Source organism: Carassius auratus, chromosome 23 (genome assembly GCF_003368295.1).
Source record: "Carassius auratus strain Wakin chromosome 23, ASM336829v1, whole genome shotgun sequence".
Lineage (NCBI taxonomy): Eukaryota > Metazoa > Chordata > Actinopteri > Cypriniformes > Cyprinidae > Carassius > Carassius auratus.
Genome location: NC_039265.1, coordinates 1,988,900 through 2,009,714, shown reverse-complemented (window position 1 = coordinate 2,009,714; position 20,815 = coordinate 1,988,900). Strand labels below are relative to the sequence as shown.

General features: G+C 40.1%; 1 protein-coding gene across 5 annotated transcripts; it reads right to left on the bottom strand.

Moving 5' to 3' along the window:
• Positions 1-205: 205 nt before the first annotated feature.
• Positions 206-20,747, bottom strand: ncoa6 (nuclear receptor coactivator 6). Of its 5 annotated transcripts, none has more exons than XM_026199196.1 (15): positions 20,485-20,747; positions 14,366-14,623; positions 13,871-14,026; positions 10,745-10,867; positions 10,250-10,378; positions 8,922-9,770; positions 8,704-8,835; positions 7,080-8,595; positions 6,838-6,953; positions 3,271-6,759; positions 3,126-3,173; positions 1,786-1,816; positions 1,474-1,515; positions 1,033-1,184; positions 206-710 (listed from the first exon to the last, which is right to left on the bottom strand). In XM_026199196.1, the coding sequence occupies exons 2-15, from the start codon at positions 14,574-14,576 to the stop codon at positions 658-660; spliced, it is 7,047 nt and encodes a 2,348-aa protein (XP_026054981.1). In that variant the 5' UTR covers positions 14,577-14,623; positions 20,485-20,747; the 3' UTR covers positions 206-657. The 5 variants fall into 5 exon arrangements, with proteins under 5 accessions (XP_026054981.1, XP_026054983.1, XP_026054985.1 ...); XM_026199198.1 differs by having other exon boundaries at positions 1,039-1,184; XM_026199200.1 differs by having other exon boundaries at positions 8,749-8,835.
• Between the last annotated feature and the right edge of the window lie 68 nt (positions 20,748-20,815).

Sequence of the window (20,815 nt, the reverse complement as noted above, 5' to 3'; positions counted from 1 at the left end):
ATCTCAGAAAGTTTAACCTGGTTAAATAAAGGACAAAAAAAGTAAAAGAAATAAACATGCAGTGTATACTGCACAGTTCGCAGTAAGTAAGTATGCTAGCATTCCATTTAGAACTTTCCAAGTGTGGTCTTTAAATCCATTCTAATTTAAGATCACTAAGATTTTAATTGGCATTTTTTGTGTGACAAAAACAAGTTAAACATAGTACACTTGTAAAAATAGTTTAATGCATGTGATCCAGGGGCTAAATGCGTGAACACCGGTGCGGATAGTACTGAAATGCACAGTTAATTCATGATATAGCCTACGACATGGGGGTTGGAAGTACAAAGTCTGATTCTGTCAAATTATTATATTGTGATACTACAGACATGATTCTATTCACATGATTAATCCAGAATTGATCAATATTAATAATAATAAAAAAGTCACACCAAAACAATGACTTACAAACACATCAAACACAATTCGAAACGTGATCTCCTCTAGTAGCCAGGAACAAAATACAGTATCATGATTAAAAAAAGAAAGAAAGAAAAAATGAACTTTCTGTACATGGTTATCTTGCTTAGAACAAAAGGAAAAAACAGCGGATAAAACAAGTTCAGAAAACAACAAAATAAGAATGTACAATTCACAGGTTTATTCATGTCATGATTACTTTGACTTCCTTCGTTTTGCCTGCGTGGGACTGGCTCCAGTGCTTGATTCTTGAAAGACAGAAGAAAGAAAATCATGTCAGCATTTATGGTAGCAGCAAATCAGAATGCTAGAATGATTTCTGAAGGATCATGTGACTGGAGTAATGATGCTAAACACTAAGCTTTGAAGTCACAGGAATAAATCACATTTGAAAATATATTTGAAATAGTTCAAGTAATTGTCCTGTTTTTGCAGTACTTTGGATCAAAACATGCAGGGTTGGTGAGCGGGAGAGAATTCTTAAAAAAAAAAAAAAAACCTTAACCCTGACTGACTCGTAGTGTGTATATCGTGTATTTGCATCCATTTATATTGTTCTAGATGACAAACCTGCACCTTTTCCTGTGTTGGATGAGGCTGAGCCTGGCCTAGCAACTCTTTTTCTCTGTCCACTGTCGGATGCTTCTTCCTCAGGTTCCTTGTCTGTTCGTGAGCTTCGTCGACTAGGACCTTTTGCTTTCTCAGTGGTGGCCCTTGTATCCCTGCAGAAGGAAAAAGGGCAATGGGTATAAACACAAAAAAATAATCAATAAAAATGTCTATAGAATGCAGAATTGTTTTTATGCTGCATATATTCTCTAGTTCTCTTTGGAAATCAATTGTTGGTCTTAACACTGAAGAAAATGACCACAACTGAGGAATTCACACTTGCTGTTTTTCCTCATCTACCACAGATAACGTCCGTCCTGTTCATGACCGTTTTACTAAAACGGCCACGCTGCCCCGTGCACGGACCCGTGCAGGGAATCTACAGGTCTGCTATATACATACCTTGGGGCTAAGATGACGGGCGTCTTTCTTTTCTTTGCCCATCTGTTATAGAAGTGGAAAAACAGCGGTAAACTGCTTTGATGCTCAACAACATTTTTTTCCTCCTTCCCCATATTTGAGTAATGATCAAGAAAAATAATGATTTCATGAATCATCCATGATTATAGGGTTCATGAGGGTGAGTTCATTCAGATTATCCAATAAAATTAATCTCCTTGATTGAAACACAATCAACAAATGTATTTATTTTAAAAGGAAAATGATGGTGAAAAAAAGATAATCAGTGTCAGAAAGTCAAGGACATTGCCTTACCCTTGCTCTGCTACAGTGGTAACCCCTTGTCCTGTAAATAGAGATAACTGAAATTAGTTTAGTGTTAAACACAGTGCATAGCGTTTTTCTATTTCTCAACTTCAGGCTTTATACCTAGAGTTGCGCTGGTACAAATCTGAACCAAAAGTGTTTGTTCAGACCAGGAGAAATGGTTCTGGTGCAGGACTGCATCACATAATCTTAAATTAGATTAGCATTCTCCAAAACCCAAAGTATACTTCAGTTTAAAAAAAAAATGTTAATTAGGGTATGCATACAGTGCATGTTACAGATATTTCATTAGCCTAATATGCTCAAAATAAAATTATGAAAAAAGTGTCCTTTTATTATTTCTCAGACAAAATGCTGCTCATTTCTTCGTGAAATTTAAAGTATTTTTTTTTTAAGTCAAATAAAAATAATTTGTACACACACACACACACACACACACAAAAACTATTACCAAATAAAACAAATGAAAAATACAAATAAAATACATTTATTCATATAAACAAACTAAGGCTTTGCCCGCGCTCTTTCCTAGCTTGGGTCTTCTTTCTCCCTTATATTTTTAAAGAAATATAATGTCCACACTTTCCAACAGAAGATGCACTTGAAGCAAAAACAGAATGATGCAACTACAGCTTTGTGAAATTATGCTATATAAAACTACATTAAAGCAGACAGGCTGAATGAGATGCAAAGTCACTCTCTGACAGCAGGTGGCGCTTAAGGTACAGCAGTTACACAGCATTTTTTCGGTTACCGCTGTAAACAAAGCAGTGCTGCATAAATTCTGCTTTAAGGTCCACTGAAATGCTTTGAATCACAGTGTTATTATATGTGTTGAACTCATTTCAGCTGAAACGGAAAGACAGGGTGGGGAATATCAAGCCGTCCCAACCCCCTTTTTTTAAATAGCCAATAGTAGTAGTAATATATTTTTATTTACATTTATTTAATGCCATGTCAGCATCTTATGCTATTTTAGAGATACCTGCAACTCTAGTTGAAAGAACTCAAAGACATCTTTTTCGGTGGCAACTTCCAGAGGGAAATAGCACAGACACTGGACAAAAAAAAATTAGCGTGCATGTGTCATGCACCTGTGTTCATGTACTATATGAAATGTAGTGTACATGTGTTTGGTCATATGCATAAGTAAACTTTGGGGTTAAGGTAGTTCACATATTGCCAGGGGTGCCTTAACAAGGTTAGGTTGATTCCAAGGGCCCTGATCATAAGGTACTAGCTCAGGGGGCCCAGGAACCATAGCAGTTCCCCTGCATATGACTACAATTTGCATGGGTAGAAAAAGATTTTCTTAAAAAGGTGTTTACCAGCTTGACCACATGAAGCTTGGTCTTCTTGTGGAGCTTCAGGATGAGCTGTCAAGTTAAATAAAAACAAATTATTAAGAAGTTAAAATCATTAACGTTTGACTAGACAACTAATGAATTTGCCTTGATACCATCAAGTATTTACCTGAGATGCCAGGAGCATCTACAATTGCTTTTGTTTCAGCAGAGTCAGGTCCACTAGTCTCCACCAGTGAAGGTTGCTCTTCCCCAGAGAGCTGTGCGTTTGTTGCTGTGGAGGAGCCGGACGTTGTAGTGGGAGGTCCTGGAGCAGCAGTGGGTTCAGAAACTATAACTGCAGGCAAACTAGAAGGTGGTGAAGAAGTAGCAACAGGACTAGATAGGTGAACCATTCCAGGGGTAGAGGCTGGTGGCGGCATATTAGATGATGCTGTAGAAGTAGGGACTGGTGAAGGAGTGGGCACAGGTTCAGGAGAAGACACTTTTGGAGAAAGTGCAGATTGCTGAGACACTATTTGAGCAGCTGGAATAGTCACTGGAGCAGTGGGCTGGAGTGCCGATACCATTTCAGATGTAACCGCACAAGAAGCTTTAGTTGTGGCAACATCCAAAGTCTTTCCAATCTGAGTGACAGGGGTCCGCTCCTTTTGATCATCGGAATTGCTTGAAGATATGCTAGGCGTGGTGCTTTTGCTTACAACAGTCTGGACTGGACTGCTTTTGGCTAACGATGTAGTTGGAGACAGGGGACTTCTGCCGGCAACAGCTGTAGCCCCTGGGCTAGAGCAAGCAGGTGGGGAAGCCAATAGCTGCTGAAAAGGTAAGGACATGCCATAATGTAACGCAGACTGCCCAACAGGACTAGATTTTGGGCCACTAGCTTCAGAGACACTCTCCTGTTTGGGACCTCCAGGTCCTGGCTGTTGAGGTGAGGGCACTACGTTTACATGGGGAAACTTATTTGTAGGTACTTGAACTTGAAGCTGCCCAATAACAGTGCGGCTCTGCTGAGTAGCAGCTATGCTGACAGCAGGCGAGGTTTTCAACACAGATGTTGATGCTTGCGCAGAGGGTTGTGATGTAGTTAACACTGGGGTAGGAGTAAGCTGGATATTTGCAGAGACTATGGGACCAACCATAGTGACAGGCTGAGACATGACATTAGCACTTGATGATACCGGCGTAGCTTGAAATATTGAATACACAGATCCTGCGATGAACTGTGGACGTGTTTGGGTAGGATTTTGTTGACGAATATCAGGAGGTCTTATGTTTTTATTTGGAACTGCCAGTACCTTGGATACAACAGCAGGAGGAACGACAGAAGCCGTGTTGGTAGCAGAGCTAATGGGATTAGAGGTTACAAAGACCGTGATCTGATTTTGTGGCGTTGTAACTGATGAGATGGGCCTTTGCAAAACAGTTTGAGATGCATTTGAGATGGGTATAAGGTTGTGATTTGAACCAACTGAAGGGTTGGGTATTGAAGTGAGACTTAGGAGCACAGTTTGGTTTGAGCTAACACTTGATACAGCACTGACAGACTGCAGGTTTGCACTGCTACTGGCTACAAGATTCGGACTTGATACTGAAGCAGGTTTAGGTTTCTGATCAGTTTCACTTGTAGACAAGGAGGTGGCAATATTTGTGCTCTGTGATACAAGAGGATTAGGTTGGTTCTCCTGAGCTGGTGGAGCATGAGGGCTTTCTTTCTGCACAGGTTCTCCACCCACTTGAGGATTATTTTGAGATTTCACTGACAAAGATGGGTTTCCTGTATTGTCTAATAGCTGATTCAGAGATGTTGGAGCATCTCTAAATGGTGTAACAGCAGAGCCATGGTCATGTTGCGGTGTTGTCCGATGCTGTTGTTTATCTTCAGCACGCTGTTCAACCAAATTGCTAAGCTCTTGCCGTTTGGGTTCCTGAGAAGGCACCCGAGGGCTTGCCATTTTAGGAGTAGACTGCTCTCTAAACTGAACTGCCTGATTCTGCTCTGCTTGTGTAGTCACTACCTGGCCATCTCTAATTGCATCGGTACTACCAGGTAGGGTTTGCAGAGAATTTAAACTCTGTTGTGATTCTCCAGGTCCTGCTGATGGCAAAGATGCAGAGGTAGTTGGGAGCACTGAGTTGGGACTAACCATCACGTTCTGTGGACTAACCATCATTTGCTGTGGATGTGGAGGTGATGTCAGTGATGTTTTGGCACCCTTCTGTCTTCCTGGGCTTGGGGTGGCAGCTTTTCTATTTGAGGCAGGGCTAGATCGACGACTATTACTTGGACTAGCTCTTTTAATGTGCCCAACACCGGTCTGTTTGTCTTGTTTTCCTCCGGAGCTTACCATGCCACCACCTGATGAATAAGACTGTGGGCCATTATTGTTGCCACTGGTATTATTGTTGACAGGAAGATTTGCAAGGTTGGGTGGAGCCTGGCCAATTGCTTTAAGTGTAGTTGGGTTGAGTCCTTGCTGATCAAAACCTCGATTAAGATTTGGCTGCCGCGGTGGCAGAGGAATGTTAATTTTTGGAGGGAAAAGACCAGCGATAGAGGCATTCAGTCTCTCAGGGGACAGATTTATTTCAGAGGGTTCAGTACTAGGTGGACGGTTGGTTGGAGTTAAAGGGTGGTGATATGGCCGAGGACTGGCTCGGTTAGGGGTTTTAGGGCGGGAACTTTGGGAAGCTGCAGGAGCACTAGAAAAGTGAATATTATGGGAGCCAGCCATTGCTGACACTTGCTGGGACTGCTGTTGGGGACTTGCTCCTGGCTGGTGGGGCACTGATAATGGCACAGATTTCATTAAATGAGTATTAGGACCTTGATTGGGAATCATTGGTTGATTTCCATTTCCTGACTGTTGACTAATTTCAAGGGGTCCCCGGTCCTGCATGCTATGGGTTCCAGGGGTTTCCTCTGATGGTGTTGGTTGTCCGACCTCTGAATGGGGTGTCCTTCTTGCTTGTCCAGTCAGAGTTGGATTTACCATGAGTGGCATTCCTCTGGCTTTATCAGGAGAAGGTGGAACACCTCCATGCCCTTGAAGATCAATCATTACAGGCATGTTGCCTGGCTGTGATACAGGCATTCTCTGAGATGGATCATTAGGATTGACTAAACTCTTTTGCATGTGCCCACCTTGCTGTAGTGTCATTCGATTTTTAGCTTCCTGATGCATTTTAAGCATCATCATCATTTGTTGTTGTTGCTGCTGATGTTGTTGTTGTTGTTGCTGCTGCTGCTGTTGTTGCTGCTGATGCTGCGCCTGTTGTTGTTGCTGTTGTGGCTGTGACTGCAGTTGTTGTTGTTGATGTTGTGGTTGTTGTTGTTGTTGTATCTGCATTGACTGTTGTGAATGAATCTGGGTCTGGACATGATGGGGTCCTTGTGATGTTCCAGCTTGACCTTGAGGACCATGCATACTCTGCATCTGCATTTGTTGCTGTTGCATTTGCTGCTGCTGGATCTGTTGATGCTGTTGTTGCATCTGTTGCTGCTGTATTTGTTGTTGCTGCTGCTGCTGCTGCTGTTGTTGTAACTGCTGCTGCTGCTGCATTTGCTGTATCTGTTGTTGTTGCTGCTGTTGTGGAGGCATAAACTGCATTGGCATTTGCTGTAATACCCTTTGATCTCCAGACTGACCAGGCAGACCTAAAGACAAAATGTTAAGTTAAATAAAAGTTATGTAAATGTAAGAAATGATCAATCAAAAGGCATTAAATTGTTTACCTGGTCGACTAGCGAAATCAGAAAGTTTTGAGTTCGAGTCAATGCCACCCCCTTGGTCGCCTCCCAACCCTTGCATCTCTACTTCCTCCATTCCATGAGGCAGTGAATCCAGACCACTTAGAAAGACACAAACTTTGTAATTCTATTCAACAGTGCAAAGTCATTTACTCATCTTCAGTGTAAAAAAAAAACAAAAACATAAATGTATAAATAAATAAATACAAATATTAAAAAGCTCTTACCACAGACTGTCAGTAGACTGTTGTCCTTCCTCTACTTTTGGCTTCTTCTTACGGGGAGGTTTCTTCTTTTTAGGCTTGACCTGGTTAGCAGCAGCAACCGCACCTGTTCCTTGCTTCCCACCAGGACCAAACTGGCTGGCAGAAATATCACTTTGGAGAAGATTTACTAACAAGGGACTGGTTAGTGTCACATCCTTGTTTACTGGAAATCCACCCACTTGCCCACACGGGCCGCCTATTGGCATCTGACCAGCAAACTGAGGATTGAAGGACATACCATGACCAGGAAAATGACCATTCCCAACCTGCATATGTTGAGAATTTCCCAACATACCCTGCTGTTGTTGTGGATTCTGCAGCTCTGGAACCATCTGTTGGCTGATATCAGCATTTCCACTACTATCTCCTAACTGGTGTTGATGTAGCTGACCAGCCTGTTGCTGCTGCAGCATCACCTGCTGTTGCTGTTGTTTTTGCTGAAGCTGTTGTTGTACTAAATGATGATTTCCCGGAAGTCGCATGTGAGACCCATGCATCCCTAATGCTTGGTTGGGGTTGCCATTCATTGGAATTTGCTGAGACTGTTGTTGTACCATTTGCTGATGGGGTTGCTGTAGCTGTTGTTGTTGCATTTGTGCTTGTTGTGGCTGCTGGTGTTGCAGCTGTAGTTGTTGCTGTTGTAACTGCTGTTGTTGTAACTGCTGTTGTTGTAACTGCTGTTGCTGTAATTGCTGCTGTTGCTGTAAATGAGCCATTTGTTGTTGCTGATTCTGTTGTTGAGTCATTTGTTGCTGCCCCATCTGAGATTGAAACTGCGGTATATTACCTTGAATATTAGGTGAAGGACCTCTCATTATCTGGCCTTGCATTACACCAGGTTGACCCTTTGGGCCAAAGGCCTGCTTGTTACCCTGTATCTGACTAGCTACAATGTGTTCCATCATAGCATTTTGCTGCTGTTGTTGTTGTTGTTGCTGCTGCTGCTGCTGCTGCTGTTGCTGTTGTTGTTGTTGCTGCTGCTGCTGCTGTTGTTGTTGTTGTTGCTGCTGTTGTTGTTGCTGCTGCTGCTGTTGTTGTTGTTGCTGCTGCTGCTGCTGATGTTGTTGTTGTTGTTGTTGTTGCTGCTGCTGCTGCTGCTGAAGCATTAAAGCCTGATGTCCCTGTCCTCCACCCAGCTGATTTTGGTTCTGCATGATCCCTTGACCTTGTGGTGGCATCATTTGCTTAGGAGGGGTCATTCCTCGCTGCCCGTTATTCACTGGCCTGGACAAAACAGTCTGGCCTCCTGTTTGGCTTTGTGCCATTTGACTTTGAGTGGAAGCTACAACCTGTGTTTGATGTTGTGATTGTGGTACACCCATCATTTGAGTCTGAAGACCTTGCTGAGGTTGCCCCATACTACCTCCTGAGGTGGTGCCTGGAGGTTGAGCTGGCATGCCACTGTGGTGAGTCAGTGCAGCAACTTGAAGGGGATTTGACTGCATATGATTTGGCACTGGGACCGATGACTGGACGCCTATAATGAGAATTCAGACTTGTTGAAACTCGATATATAGAAAGTGGACAAAACTTCATATTAGAGCAAAAGATTCAAAACAGTATTAAATCAATCCCCACATCTTACCAGTGTTTGCTATGCTCTGACTATTTTGTATTTGAGGTGTACTACCTGCTCCAGTGGTAGTAACCTGTCCTTGTCCGAAGTTCTGATTAACAGGAGCATTTTGGAACCCCACTGGCATTCGTTTGGGCATACCTGCAAAATATATAAATATTCAATTACAGGTAACCACATAAATAACAAGACACACTCACTTCTACATTGAATTTCTGAAAACACACCTCCCATTCCACCTTGGGGAACCTGTCCATGTTGTGGAATACTCATAAAGCCGGGCTGAATGTTTCCTTGCTGGCCCATCACAGCTCTTCCTGGAGATCCAACACCTTGTGGGAAACCCTGAGGGGTCGTGGGACGCGGACCAAGTTGCCCCTGTCCTATCATTGGAGGTGTTCCAGGTGAGCCCTGTTGGAAAGGAGATGATGACGAACCAGGGGACTTGGCTGTGAGACTTCCTTGAGGGGCAGAGGAGGGAGGCAGAGGAGGCGGCGCTCTTGAAACAACTACACCTGGTGCTCCCTGAAGGACTTTGGGCTGAGGGGTTGCAAACTGGTTTGCCCCTGTCTGCTGCTGCTGCTGTTGTTGCAACTGATGTTGTGCCATTGTACTGAAAACCGGTCCGGCCTGCTGGCTTCCAAATGGATACGGTGGTGGTGGATGATTGGGCGTCTGAACAGATGCCAAAGAGGGTTGACGCTGCCCCATTTGTGGCTGTGGTGGGGCTTTTCTCCAACCTGGTCCCATAGGACCTTGGACCGGTGGTGGTTGGAGAACCCCAGAAGGCAACTGGTTCCAGCCAGGGGGTACAGGCATCTGGTTGGAGGGGTTGAAAGGACCACGTGCACCACCTAGTTGGGCCATCTGAACCTGCTGTTGTTGGTGTTGTTGTTGCTGAAGTTGTTGTTGTTGAAGTTGCTGTAGGGCTGCTGGATTTAGCTGTCGATTTGCTTGAATGGCTTGCATGTGATGTCCTTGTGGGCCTAAGTTACTAAGTGGACCATGTCCTACATGAGGATGTTGGAGTTGTTGTTGCTGTAAGGCCAGCCCTGAAAGCATGGGATCCATTGTGTCTGAAAAAATGTGAACAGAAATGTGAAAATCATTACAGTACAGTATATCTGGCCAAACGTCCTTAGAATAAAAAATTCACACAGAACATATGAAGCTCTATCCCCAAGAGTTCCCTAAATACAGGCACTAAAATGTCAGCTTGAAATGTTTTGTTGTGCTTTTTCAACATATAGTTACATTTACATAGTGACTGATGCATGTAGTCATGAGATCAGAAGACTCACGTAAATCTATGGTCATGGGTGACATTTGAAATGCATGTTACAACAAGCTGTGAACCAGCTCTGAGTCCTGCCTGACAATTGTGCCTTCAATATATATCTTAATACAGTCTGATTCATAGAAAACAGATTGTGAAATTACTTTTCAAAACAAAGTCCCAATGGTGCTGCAACTACTGCATTTGCCTTTATAGAGCAGTATGGAATATAAATAAGTGTAACTTCATCACTTCTTTGAACTAAATAATTGCCATTACCGGTCTGTGAAGGTGGTCTTGGTGCTCTTGGCTGCATTGGTCCAGCACTATTCGGTACCATTCCCTGTGCTGCCATATTAGCCCCAGGAGGCATCATGGACACCGAAGGGTTATTCATACGCATTCCAGCTGAAAAACAAGCATTTCTTCAGCATAAACTTTCTTAATTAAATTATTAAGTAATCCTGAAAACCTTGATTAGTTTGTTCAGGTGTGCTTGTTTAGGTTTAGGCTGATGATACACACAACAAATTTTTGAGCAATTGTGTTTTTTATTTATTTTCCACTGAGAATGGGTAACAGATTTCTGTCTAGATACGTTATATCTGTCGTGGGCCCTGTGTCTCACCTGGTTGCCCATTGATGCCAACATTAACCAAAGTTGCCCAGCAACATTGCTCAAAAAGTTGCCCAGTGAATCATCAGCATTAGAGAGAAACTCTGCAAGACAGGAGTTGAAGAAAGCCATTAAGTTAAGCACTTGTGCATAGTTACCCTGGCCCTGCTGCATAGGGAACACAACATCCATTCTCATCTGGCCAGGAGCACCAAGGGGTCCATTCACCCTTACTTCTTGACTTCGGCCCTGTCCAACCGCAACGTTAATGGCTCCTTCACCTGTATGAACCCAACAAGCCGATCAACAAATTGTGCCAATGACGTCAAGCATTAAAATCAGAGTTTCTACTGATATGAACAAGTTAAATTGAAGACTTTTTAAGACCTTTTTAATACCACCTTATATGAAATTTAAGACCTAACCCTGTGATGGAAATAAAATATATTACATACATTTATGTAATATTTAATGTGTTTAATGTGAAAAGAAAACAAAATGTCATTGGTGTCATAAATGCTATTTACAGTGAACTTTTCATATCAGCAGACAATATTCCATACAAAATATTCCCACATTAGTAAGCAATAATTTAATTAAATGTTCTTTTAATAAAATGTTTTTTATATTTACCTGTATTAAGGACTATTTTTTTTTACCTTTTTAAATTTATGCATCATCTTTCATGCCAAATTCTTACAACTGACCAATTAATTTAATTTAGACTATAGGGCTGTTACCAGTCAAATAATTTTTTTTTTTACAACTAAATTATAAATGCAATAAATAATGTTACGAGATTAATGTTTAAAATACATTTTTGGGCATACAAATAAGAATGTTGTGGGGGAAATGCATACTCTTAAACTACTAAATAATACTTAATACTAAACCACTCGTAAATTGCAGTAATTCACTTAGTGAGTCATTTAGACCTTCATTCAACTTATTAGTTCAAAACGCTAAATCATTGCGTATAAAACACCACCAAGTGTTGCTTGGAGAATGTGCAATACTTCTGCTGTGGTCTTTGTTTGGAACTATTTTCGCACGTGAAATAGAGCAAAACACTACACATTGTCTAAAATGTAAATTTGTTGGTTTTATTTATTTCTTAACGCCAATCCAGCATCTATGCTATATTCATAGTGAGAGCCAGTTAACCCATACACAAGTTGATCCATACTTGTCTTACAAAGCCTTGTCTTTACTAGGGCTGGTTGAGCTTCGAAGCTTCGCTAGTAATCAACACTGAATATTTGAAGCTTCAGAAGGAGGGGGCTAAACATATTCTTCTCTCTTATAAAAGCAAAAATCTCTGTGTCTGTCTGTCGGTTTGCATTTGTATTATGTCGAGAAGTGTTCATCAAATCATCTCAATTTCTGCATTTTTGTCTTCTCTTCCAGATAAACTGATTCATGACGTTCATGATGTTCACTCATGGTCGAGCCAGAAGACTCTTTTCCACTATTGGGCAGAAAGGTTCTCTTTGCTTAACCGTTCCATTCCGTGTCGATCCGGGCCAGTCAGGACGGATACGGTTTCATTTTCCACTGTGGTGCTGATAACGGAGCTCTTTGGAATGCAATACAACTGCGTCAGTCATTGTCTTGGTAATGCAAGTGTAATATAAACAGTGATATGGACGATTAGCAGATATTTCTGGTTTTAGGACTCCTTATTCTGTAAGATTAGTAAATTAGCCAATTCTTTTTAAATGAAGGACTGCAGAAATGAGTACATCCTAGATTTAATTCAGGAAATATTTAATATTCTAGCACTTAGTATGTCCTCCAGAACTTAAAGTATACTGTTCTGACCCTTCTTGGCACTGAGTGTTCAAGATCATGACAAATTTTCACATCTGTCCCGTTTAACTCCTGATGACCTCCTTAAACGCTCTGGTCTATAATGGGGAGTGTTGCTCAGCTGGTCTCTACAGAATCCCCCACAGCTGCTCGAGAGTGTTAATACTGAGTGAAATACATGTCCACTGAAGGATCTCTACTTTGGGAGAATGAATATCTTCATTGTCCTGCTGAAAAAATGCCCAATAATGCAGGGAATGAGCGATTTTATTACATCACACAGTAGTGTATGAGTTCATGCCAGCGTTGATAAAGCACACCTTCAGCACTCATTCATCCCACTGAACGTCACTGTGGGTACCAAGCACTTCTCACTGTACTCCTCCTCTAGCAACACCAGAACATGTTGGATGCTTTAGGATCCGAAATGATTGACTTGGTCTCTTGAGACCAGAGTATGGATTCCCAGAAGTCTCTATTTTGTACACATGGGCCTTGGAAGAGGTTAAATGAGTTCATTTAGCTTTGGCTACAGTAGGTAATTCTAGTGGTGACAACTACCATGCATGTCACTTCTGCAGGCTGCGTTACTCTTTTCATAGCTTTTGCCGGCTCCGAGATGCTTGCATGTTATTTTTCCTGCTCTTTTTCTAGCAAAAATTCACTCATCACTAAATGAAAACTTATGAAGACCGGAGTATTTCAGAAGCCTTGTCACAAGTCCATTGTTTTTGAAAGCGGGTGCTACTTCTGCTATACTGTCACACTTAAAACAATCATTTGGTATTCCTCTTGTACCATTGTCCTCTTTTATGCTCAGAAATAAGTCACCAGGCAGTTCTCTCCCAAGAGCTTCCACTGCTGCCAGCATCGAGTCCGAGTATGATTCAGTGGGCTATATAACACCTTTAACTGTTTTTAAAAGTTTTGGTTGAAAACACTTACCTGTTGATCAAAAATAGACTTAAATCTATACACATTTTTATTTAGTAACTTTTAGGAGGGTGTATGACGCATGAGGTCAGCTTTGCACATGCACCGCTCAAAAGTGACGCACACAGAAACACAGTGGAGCGATCAAAACAAAACAACTGTTGGCACAAGCTACAATCAAGTGATTATTAAGTTTTGAACATGGATTTTTGTATTACAAAAACGCATCGATTCACTACAGGAGGACTATGTTCACCCCTCCAGAGCCGTGTGAGAGACTTTGTTTCAATGGATGGATGCTTTTTATTTAAAATCTTTTGGACTGAAGCAATGCAACACCTGCTGACTGCAACGATGGAGCTTGAAAGATCAAAGACCATTTTTTATATAACTCCGACTGGATTCGTCTTAAAGGTGAAAGTCATATACACCTAGGATATCTCGGGGTTGAGTAAAACGCAGCCTACATTTCATTTTTGGGTGAGCTAACCCTTGACCCTTGAACCCGTGGTTCAGCCCGAGCAGACTCGACACATCCGTACCTTCAATCTGCACAGAGAGGATGCCCAGATCCCGCAGCTGCTGCTGGTTGTTTTGAGCCAGGAGGCGCAGGCGCTCGGCTGCCTCTCGGGGGATGTTGAAAGTGACACGCACGCTGTTCCACGGCTCCACGCGCTCGGGTTCGAGCCTCTGAGTACCTTTATTAGACACGGAGCGGAGTACAGGAGCAATATAAGTCAACTGACATAGAAACATAACATTAAAGACACCAAAAATATCAATGAAATAAAATTTGACTTTAGGGCTAGGTTTATTTCTGTTAGGTTTAAAATGCAACAATGCAAAAAAATGGACTACTAGTCCATATACTAAACATGGAGGAATGAGAGTATGACTCTATATTTATTAATTAAACATTTAATTTTACATATAAGTCTAAACTTCAATGAATCTTTGCATAAATCCAATTTTCCAGCAGTAATGAACTATTTTCTTTGCATACAAGTATTAATCATAGTTTGAAGCCAAATCTCGACCTAGTAAGAGCATATCAGGCATCCCGTGTAAGATGGTATCCAGCTTCTCCTGAAAGTCCTCGTCATTCATGTTCCCTTTGAAGGCAACAAAGATGGTGGAGGTTGTGGTAGGGCTGTGGGAGCCATCGTCTTCATCTTCCACGCCGGAGTCGTGATCCGTGAGCGGGACGGCTCGAGGGGATTGAGCATCCAGGGACAGCTGATGCGCCATGGCCCTTCACCAAAAGAGCTGCGTAGCCTCTGGAGACGGTGACACTGCTTAAAGAGGAACAACAACATCAGTCATCTGGGCCGGCTGATATGGACAAAAACATTAGGATAATAGTTTTCATATTAGTCAATATCGATACTTTTCACGATAAATATCACATTTTTATTTCTTTCAAGTTCAAAGCCAGATTTTTGCATCAAGATGAAAGTTGTAGAAACCAGACCATTAATTTTACTTAAAATAAATATGCAAATAGAAAAATGTATATCTTAGTTTCTGCATGTTCTAACGAGTGACATTGTTTCAAATCAACAGATTTGGGTTGCCTTATAATATTAATAGTAATATCACTTTTTTGTCTCTTAGAAATGCACATTTGATAGTAGGTTGAGTTAGGATGCAGAGGTACATTTTTGTTCATTATCAAAATCAATAACATCTGTAAATATTGTAGCAACCTATGGTTCAATTTATTTTGACCAAGGTTTTTTTAAATATATATATATATATATATATATAATTTTTTTTTTTTTATTTAGCATTGGTTTCCCATTGCAGCATACATTTAAATCATTATAAACACAGTTAAAACCACACATATAGCACCTCAATACCATGGTAAAAATATAACTGTGTTTTTAGGCAGCCTGTTTGAATGAAAAACAGTAGTCTAAAAACATTGAGTATAAATGCACACATACTACAGTTTAAATCACAAATAGGTACTATATCATTATGTATTTAAATTCAGTGTGAATATCCCAAATTTCTGCCACAATGTCTTGGTGCAGTGAGTGTTACTACAGTAAATCCATGGTAAATGATGGCGATGTGTAGATTCTCGTTGCACACAGTGTTCTGCATGTGTAATTATTTAAATGCATAAAAACAACTTAATTAGTTTAAAAAAATCTTAAAATAGCCTTATGTGAAATGTTTTTTCCCTTCAGAAATTGTGTATTTACGTTTTTCTGGTTATCAAATGAAGGCATAAAACATTCATTTAATTTATCTTTTAATTATTTAAAATTAAGCAAACTTAATTTTTTGGTAAACAAAGGGGATTTACTATTCAAAATAAAACATGGAAGAAATGTTGTGTGACTATTCATTAAAAAAGTAAAAGTTCGTTTCATTTTAATAGTAGTAGTAGTGGGCTGTGTACATTCTGATGAACAATAGTAATAGATTTCTGCCAAATACTTTTATTTCGATGGGTTTACCATTACAGTTCTGTGTATGTGATGTGACACTAGTTTTACTCAAATCAAATGGTCAGATGCTCATGAAGTGACTCTCGGTGCAGTTCTGGAGATGTTGTTCATGTGTTCACAGACGCTGAAATCACCGGAGCGTCACGCGCGCTTCAGTGTCTGTAATAAACAAAGACGCACTTCTGCTCCATTCATTAACACAGACACGCAGAACATGCAGGATTCATACCGGCTTAATATTTACAGATATTAGCCCATATCACGATTTGATGTAACTGCAATGCCAAAGTTGATTTTGTGACACTGTTACTGTATGTTATTTTTAATGGGATGAACAAAATATACTTTGTGGTAAACAAACACTTGTGTAACATAAAAAAAATACATTAAAATCACAATGATAACCAGTAGACAGCAGCAGAGGAGCACTTATTAGCTGATTAGTTAATTTCTATTTTTTTTTTATTATAAAATCACTATTATAGATAGGCGTAATTTGCGGGTGGGACATGTCCCCACCACTTTTTGAAAGTAATTGAAAAATATCTTGCGGAAGATATGTATTTAAGGGAAAAAAGATCAACAAATTGTTCTTCATTAGGTTTGGGAATGGCTCCGGTTCCATTAAAATCATTAAACAACTATAAAAAATTGAAAAATGCACACTTTTTGGGGAAGTCGTGGCCTAGTGGTTAGAGAGTTTGACTCTAGGGTCGTGGGTTTGAGTTTTGGGCCGGCAATACCATGACTGAGGTGCTCTTGAGCAAGGCACTGAACCCCCAACTGTTCCTCGGGCGCCGCAGCATGAATGATGCCCACTGCTCCGGGGGGGTGTGTGTGTGTGTGTGTGTGTGTGTGTTCACTGCTGTGTGTGTGCACTTTGGATGGGTTAAACGCAGAGCACAAATTCTGAGTATGGGGCACTATACTTGGCTGTATGTCACGTCACTTTCAACTACTCAATGCTCAGTGCTGTTTATTACCTACTGTCAACTTAATTTAAAAGTAGGCAATATCAAAATCTAACATATATTACAGTATACAAATTTTCAGGTTCTGATTCTGGTTCCATTTAAATGAACTATGATTATATTTTTTACTATTTTACCTACACTGAATGAAGGTAGTAAGTAATGTTGAGTAATGCTAGTCCATCAATCAGCATGTGCTTCAACTTTGATGTTTTTACACTATCAATAACATTTTGCTTTTCAAGCAGGATTAAACCGGTTGGCCAAATAGTCCCCTGAGGGCTGAGATACTTGTTTATTTCCCTAAATTAATGAACTATAAACTGTCATACTTATATAATCATTTATACACACTCTCGTTTCCGCTGCACGCGCTGAATTAAAGTGACAGCAACTTGTTTGCAGTAATTATGAGAACGAAATGTAGTAATTACACCACAAATGATTTAACATAAACGTATTTTAAGCAAAAACCGGCCGGTTCCGATTTATGGCCGGTCAACCGTTGCATCCCTAGTCTTAATAGCATTTTATTTAAAAAATGGAGTGCTTCCTTGTGCTAAATAGGCCCGCCCTCTACTAAAGATTTTTCTACTCAGCTAGTTGCACGTTATATTAAACGAAATATCAACCATACTGTAATATATAAGCATTTGGCGCTCATGATCGCGCATAAAGCAATTGCCTCAAAGCACCGGCAAAGTGATTCTGAACGTGTTGGGGGTAAAGAAGATATTTTAATTATTCATTAAAGGGGTCCTATTATGCTCTTTTCCAAGGTCTTGATTTTGTTTTGGGGGTATACTAGAACAGACTCTCATACTAAGTTGTTCGAAAAACATATATTTTTCAGGTATTTTACATTATTACAACACCTCTCTCCCCAGTCTGGCATAAACGGCTCGAATAATTCTTGTATCAAATGAACGCCCCCCTTCTGAAATACGAAATGCACTGTGATTGGTTAGTTGCGCCAGTCTGTGCTGTGATTGGTTAGCTGTAGTGAAAATTACATTTTTCCAACTCTGTCCTCTAGTAAATTAGGTTATTAAACAACAAAACTAACAAAACGAGTTGCACGGTGTCCCCACCACTTTTCAAAGCAAAGTTATGCCACTGCTATTATAAAATATCAAATCGTCAAGAAATCTGATTGTGTCAGAAGTTTACACTTTTTGTGTGTATGAAGTAACAAGTCACAAACTTTTCTTCAATTTGCTACTAAATCACACAATCGCTGAAGTTCATCGGTTTCATATGCTAGAAAAATAATGCTACATTTAATTCAAGTGCAATATATACATTTTCTGCATATAAAAAGCAGATTTTGCACCTGTTACTGTCTTTTATGAAACGCTTGTGAATTAAATTAAATTATATTCCAGTTTTATATGTGCTTCTGATTACAGATAGCCTGGGTTTACACAAGATTTGTATTTTAAAGACAACCAGTTCGAAGGAAGAATAATTAGCTTTTTGGGTTAAAAGAATTTCTTAAAACGAAATTTGAATTGTATGACAATTAGAGATTAGACTGTACAGAAATTTAAATCTACATGTAACGCTAACAATATTCTATTCTTATTATATTATTTAAAAGCCCTTGCTACGTGTAAGGCGTTTAAGCTAACTGAGACTTGTTATAGCGCTTACATATCATTGCTCTTTTCTTTGTTGTTTTTGATTGCTTCCACTGTCCTCATCTGTAAGTCGCTTTGGATAAACCTGTCTGCTAAACAAATAAATGTAATGTAATACACAATATACTCATAGTCACACAATCATGATGTTGATAACATTACTAATTTGAGAATAAAGTATAACAACGATAATAATTTGCAATGTTTGATGTGATACAATCTATAGATTAAATCACTATAAGTTTTTTCCTCAGTTGGTCAGAACAAACGTGGCAGACTTGTTCTTACTTGTTCAGATGACAATATATGGTGAACAATCTTATTTGGATCATATATTCCAAGACGTAGGCTAGAATCTGTGATTATTAAGCATAGGATTCACAGTGGTGCGCGCGCTGGAGCCGTGCCAGAGCACGAACCACACAAGACAGATAATTCAGCAAACAGCTGCAACTGCAGGTTTTCAACAGAGACGGCGTCAAAGAGGCAAAACTTACGTACTGCAGCTTTAATGGATTTTAAAGTGCTCGCACTGCACACAGTCGCGGTCGTTTCCGCTGCACGCGCTGAATTAAAGTGACAGCGACTTGTTTGCGGTAATTATGATAACGAAAATGTAGTAATTACACACCACAAATGATTTGAAGCACAATAGCACTTTTAGATAAAAAGGCATTGATAGATGCCACTCATGGAGGTAGGGAAACAAAGTTCTTTATAACCACAGGACTGCTTGTAATAAAGTTTTAAATGCTAAAGAAAAGGCAGTAGAGCTGACTGTTTCTGTCCATGGTGATGTAGTTTACATCTTTTGCCACTTGTTTGAGCAACTGTGTTGTGCTGTGTGTAAGATAACACGGTGTGTAAAAATAAAAATGCACTTCATGATCAAACATTTAAGTGGGATACATATATTTTTTAAATGTCCAACAGGAGCACCACTACTGTATGACATCATTTCCTGTTAGGCTCTTGCTGCATGTTTTTATATTTGCTGGACAAAGATGTTTCAAAGATTAATAAGCAGTTTCCAAATAATAATAAATGATTACGCAAGGCTCCCAGGTTTAATCATTTAAATGAGTTTTTTTTGTTTTGTTTTTAACCAATACCTTAATTATTTTTTTATCACAATAAAGTTGCATTCCCCTAACATTTTTGCATAATTAAAAAGTTTATATTAAAAAAAAAAAACATGCTTATCATGGAAGATTCAAATGTGCATATATGAACTGCATTATTAATAGTTTTTCACTTCACTGACCCCAAACATACTTCATACAGTATTTAATAACACACAATAATTAAATACAAAAGGAAACACTGACTGAACATGAGGTAACGTTACTTTCTGAGAAAAGCTGTAATGTAGTTTAAAGCTTTATAAAAAGGTACTGTATCAGTATAGAGCGGGTAAAACCATGACTCGTTGATAAAGTCCATGGTATTTAAAAAAAATATATTTCTTTGTTATGAACCCAAAACTACTCAACGTTTCTTTATCAAACAGATATAATCAACTGAAAGAACAACAACAACAACAACAACGATGATGATGATGATGATGATGATGATTAAACGAGTGAAATCGTGATAATGAGATGTCAAATACTGCCATCAGGTGCCTTTAGAAACACAGAAAAGAGTTTTACTGCAAACTAACCTGGAAACATCCAATACATAACCTCTAATAATATATTATTACTCTTGCGATTATCGATGACTTGACTGAAGAGCTTCACATGGGTTTATTTCTCTAGCATTAGCATTAGCAATATCAATATCAAAACAAAGACAAACCGCCTCATTTCATTTAAAGACAAACAAAACAACATTAAGAAGACTTTAGCTCATGTGTGGTACACGCAGTCCTAACAATAACACTGCAGTGAATAAGTGAATAATCACAAGGAGTTTCCTTCTCTCAGGCGAACGTTAACTGATGTATTAGCTCTACAAACACAGTCAGCATCACTGCTCACTGCCTCGCTGATATCAGCCTCATGCTTCCCTGCAGCGCACGCGTTTACGTGTTAACTTCATGGTAATGTTTCTCTAAGGTGAGGAGGAGGTAAGATCTCACCGTTGTCAGTCCATCAGGAGCGGGTTTCTGCAGTAAACAGGTCTCTGCTAGCAGACGCTAAAGGCGCGTTCACGAGGCGGCTGAGCACGTCAGTTCAACGCTGTGCGCGTACTCCCGCCGCCCGGGACCGCGCGCCCGCGAGAGAGGGTTATGATGATCACAGACTGTTGTGTTATGATAAAGTGTAAGGTTATGATCACAGAAATATCATCGTGCCAGAAAGATCGCTAGTAGCACAAAACAGTAGTGACTAAAGGGGCGGGGCGCAGTGACCGGAAGTGAAAGCGTTTCAAAGCAGCACTGCTCCGCTTCACTTGTTTAGGATCCTTGA

What these genes read in the sequence shown, in the direction of transcription:
- ncoa6 (XM_026199196.1), bottom strand. Translation starts at nt 14,576, where the DNA reads ATGGCGCATCAGCTGTCCCTGGATGCTCAATCCCCTCGAGCCGTCCCG. An exon ending in TCCCCAAGGTGGAATGGGAG is followed by an intron (nt 8,836 to 8,921) that starts GTGTGTTTTCAG and finishes TATATTTTGCAG; the next exon opens with GTATGCCCAAACGAATGCCA. An exon ending in CAGTCTACTGACAGTCTGTG is followed by an intron (nt 6,954 to 7,079) that starts GTAAGAGCTTTT and finishes TGTCTTTCTAAG; the next exon opens with TGGTCTGGATTCACTGCCTC.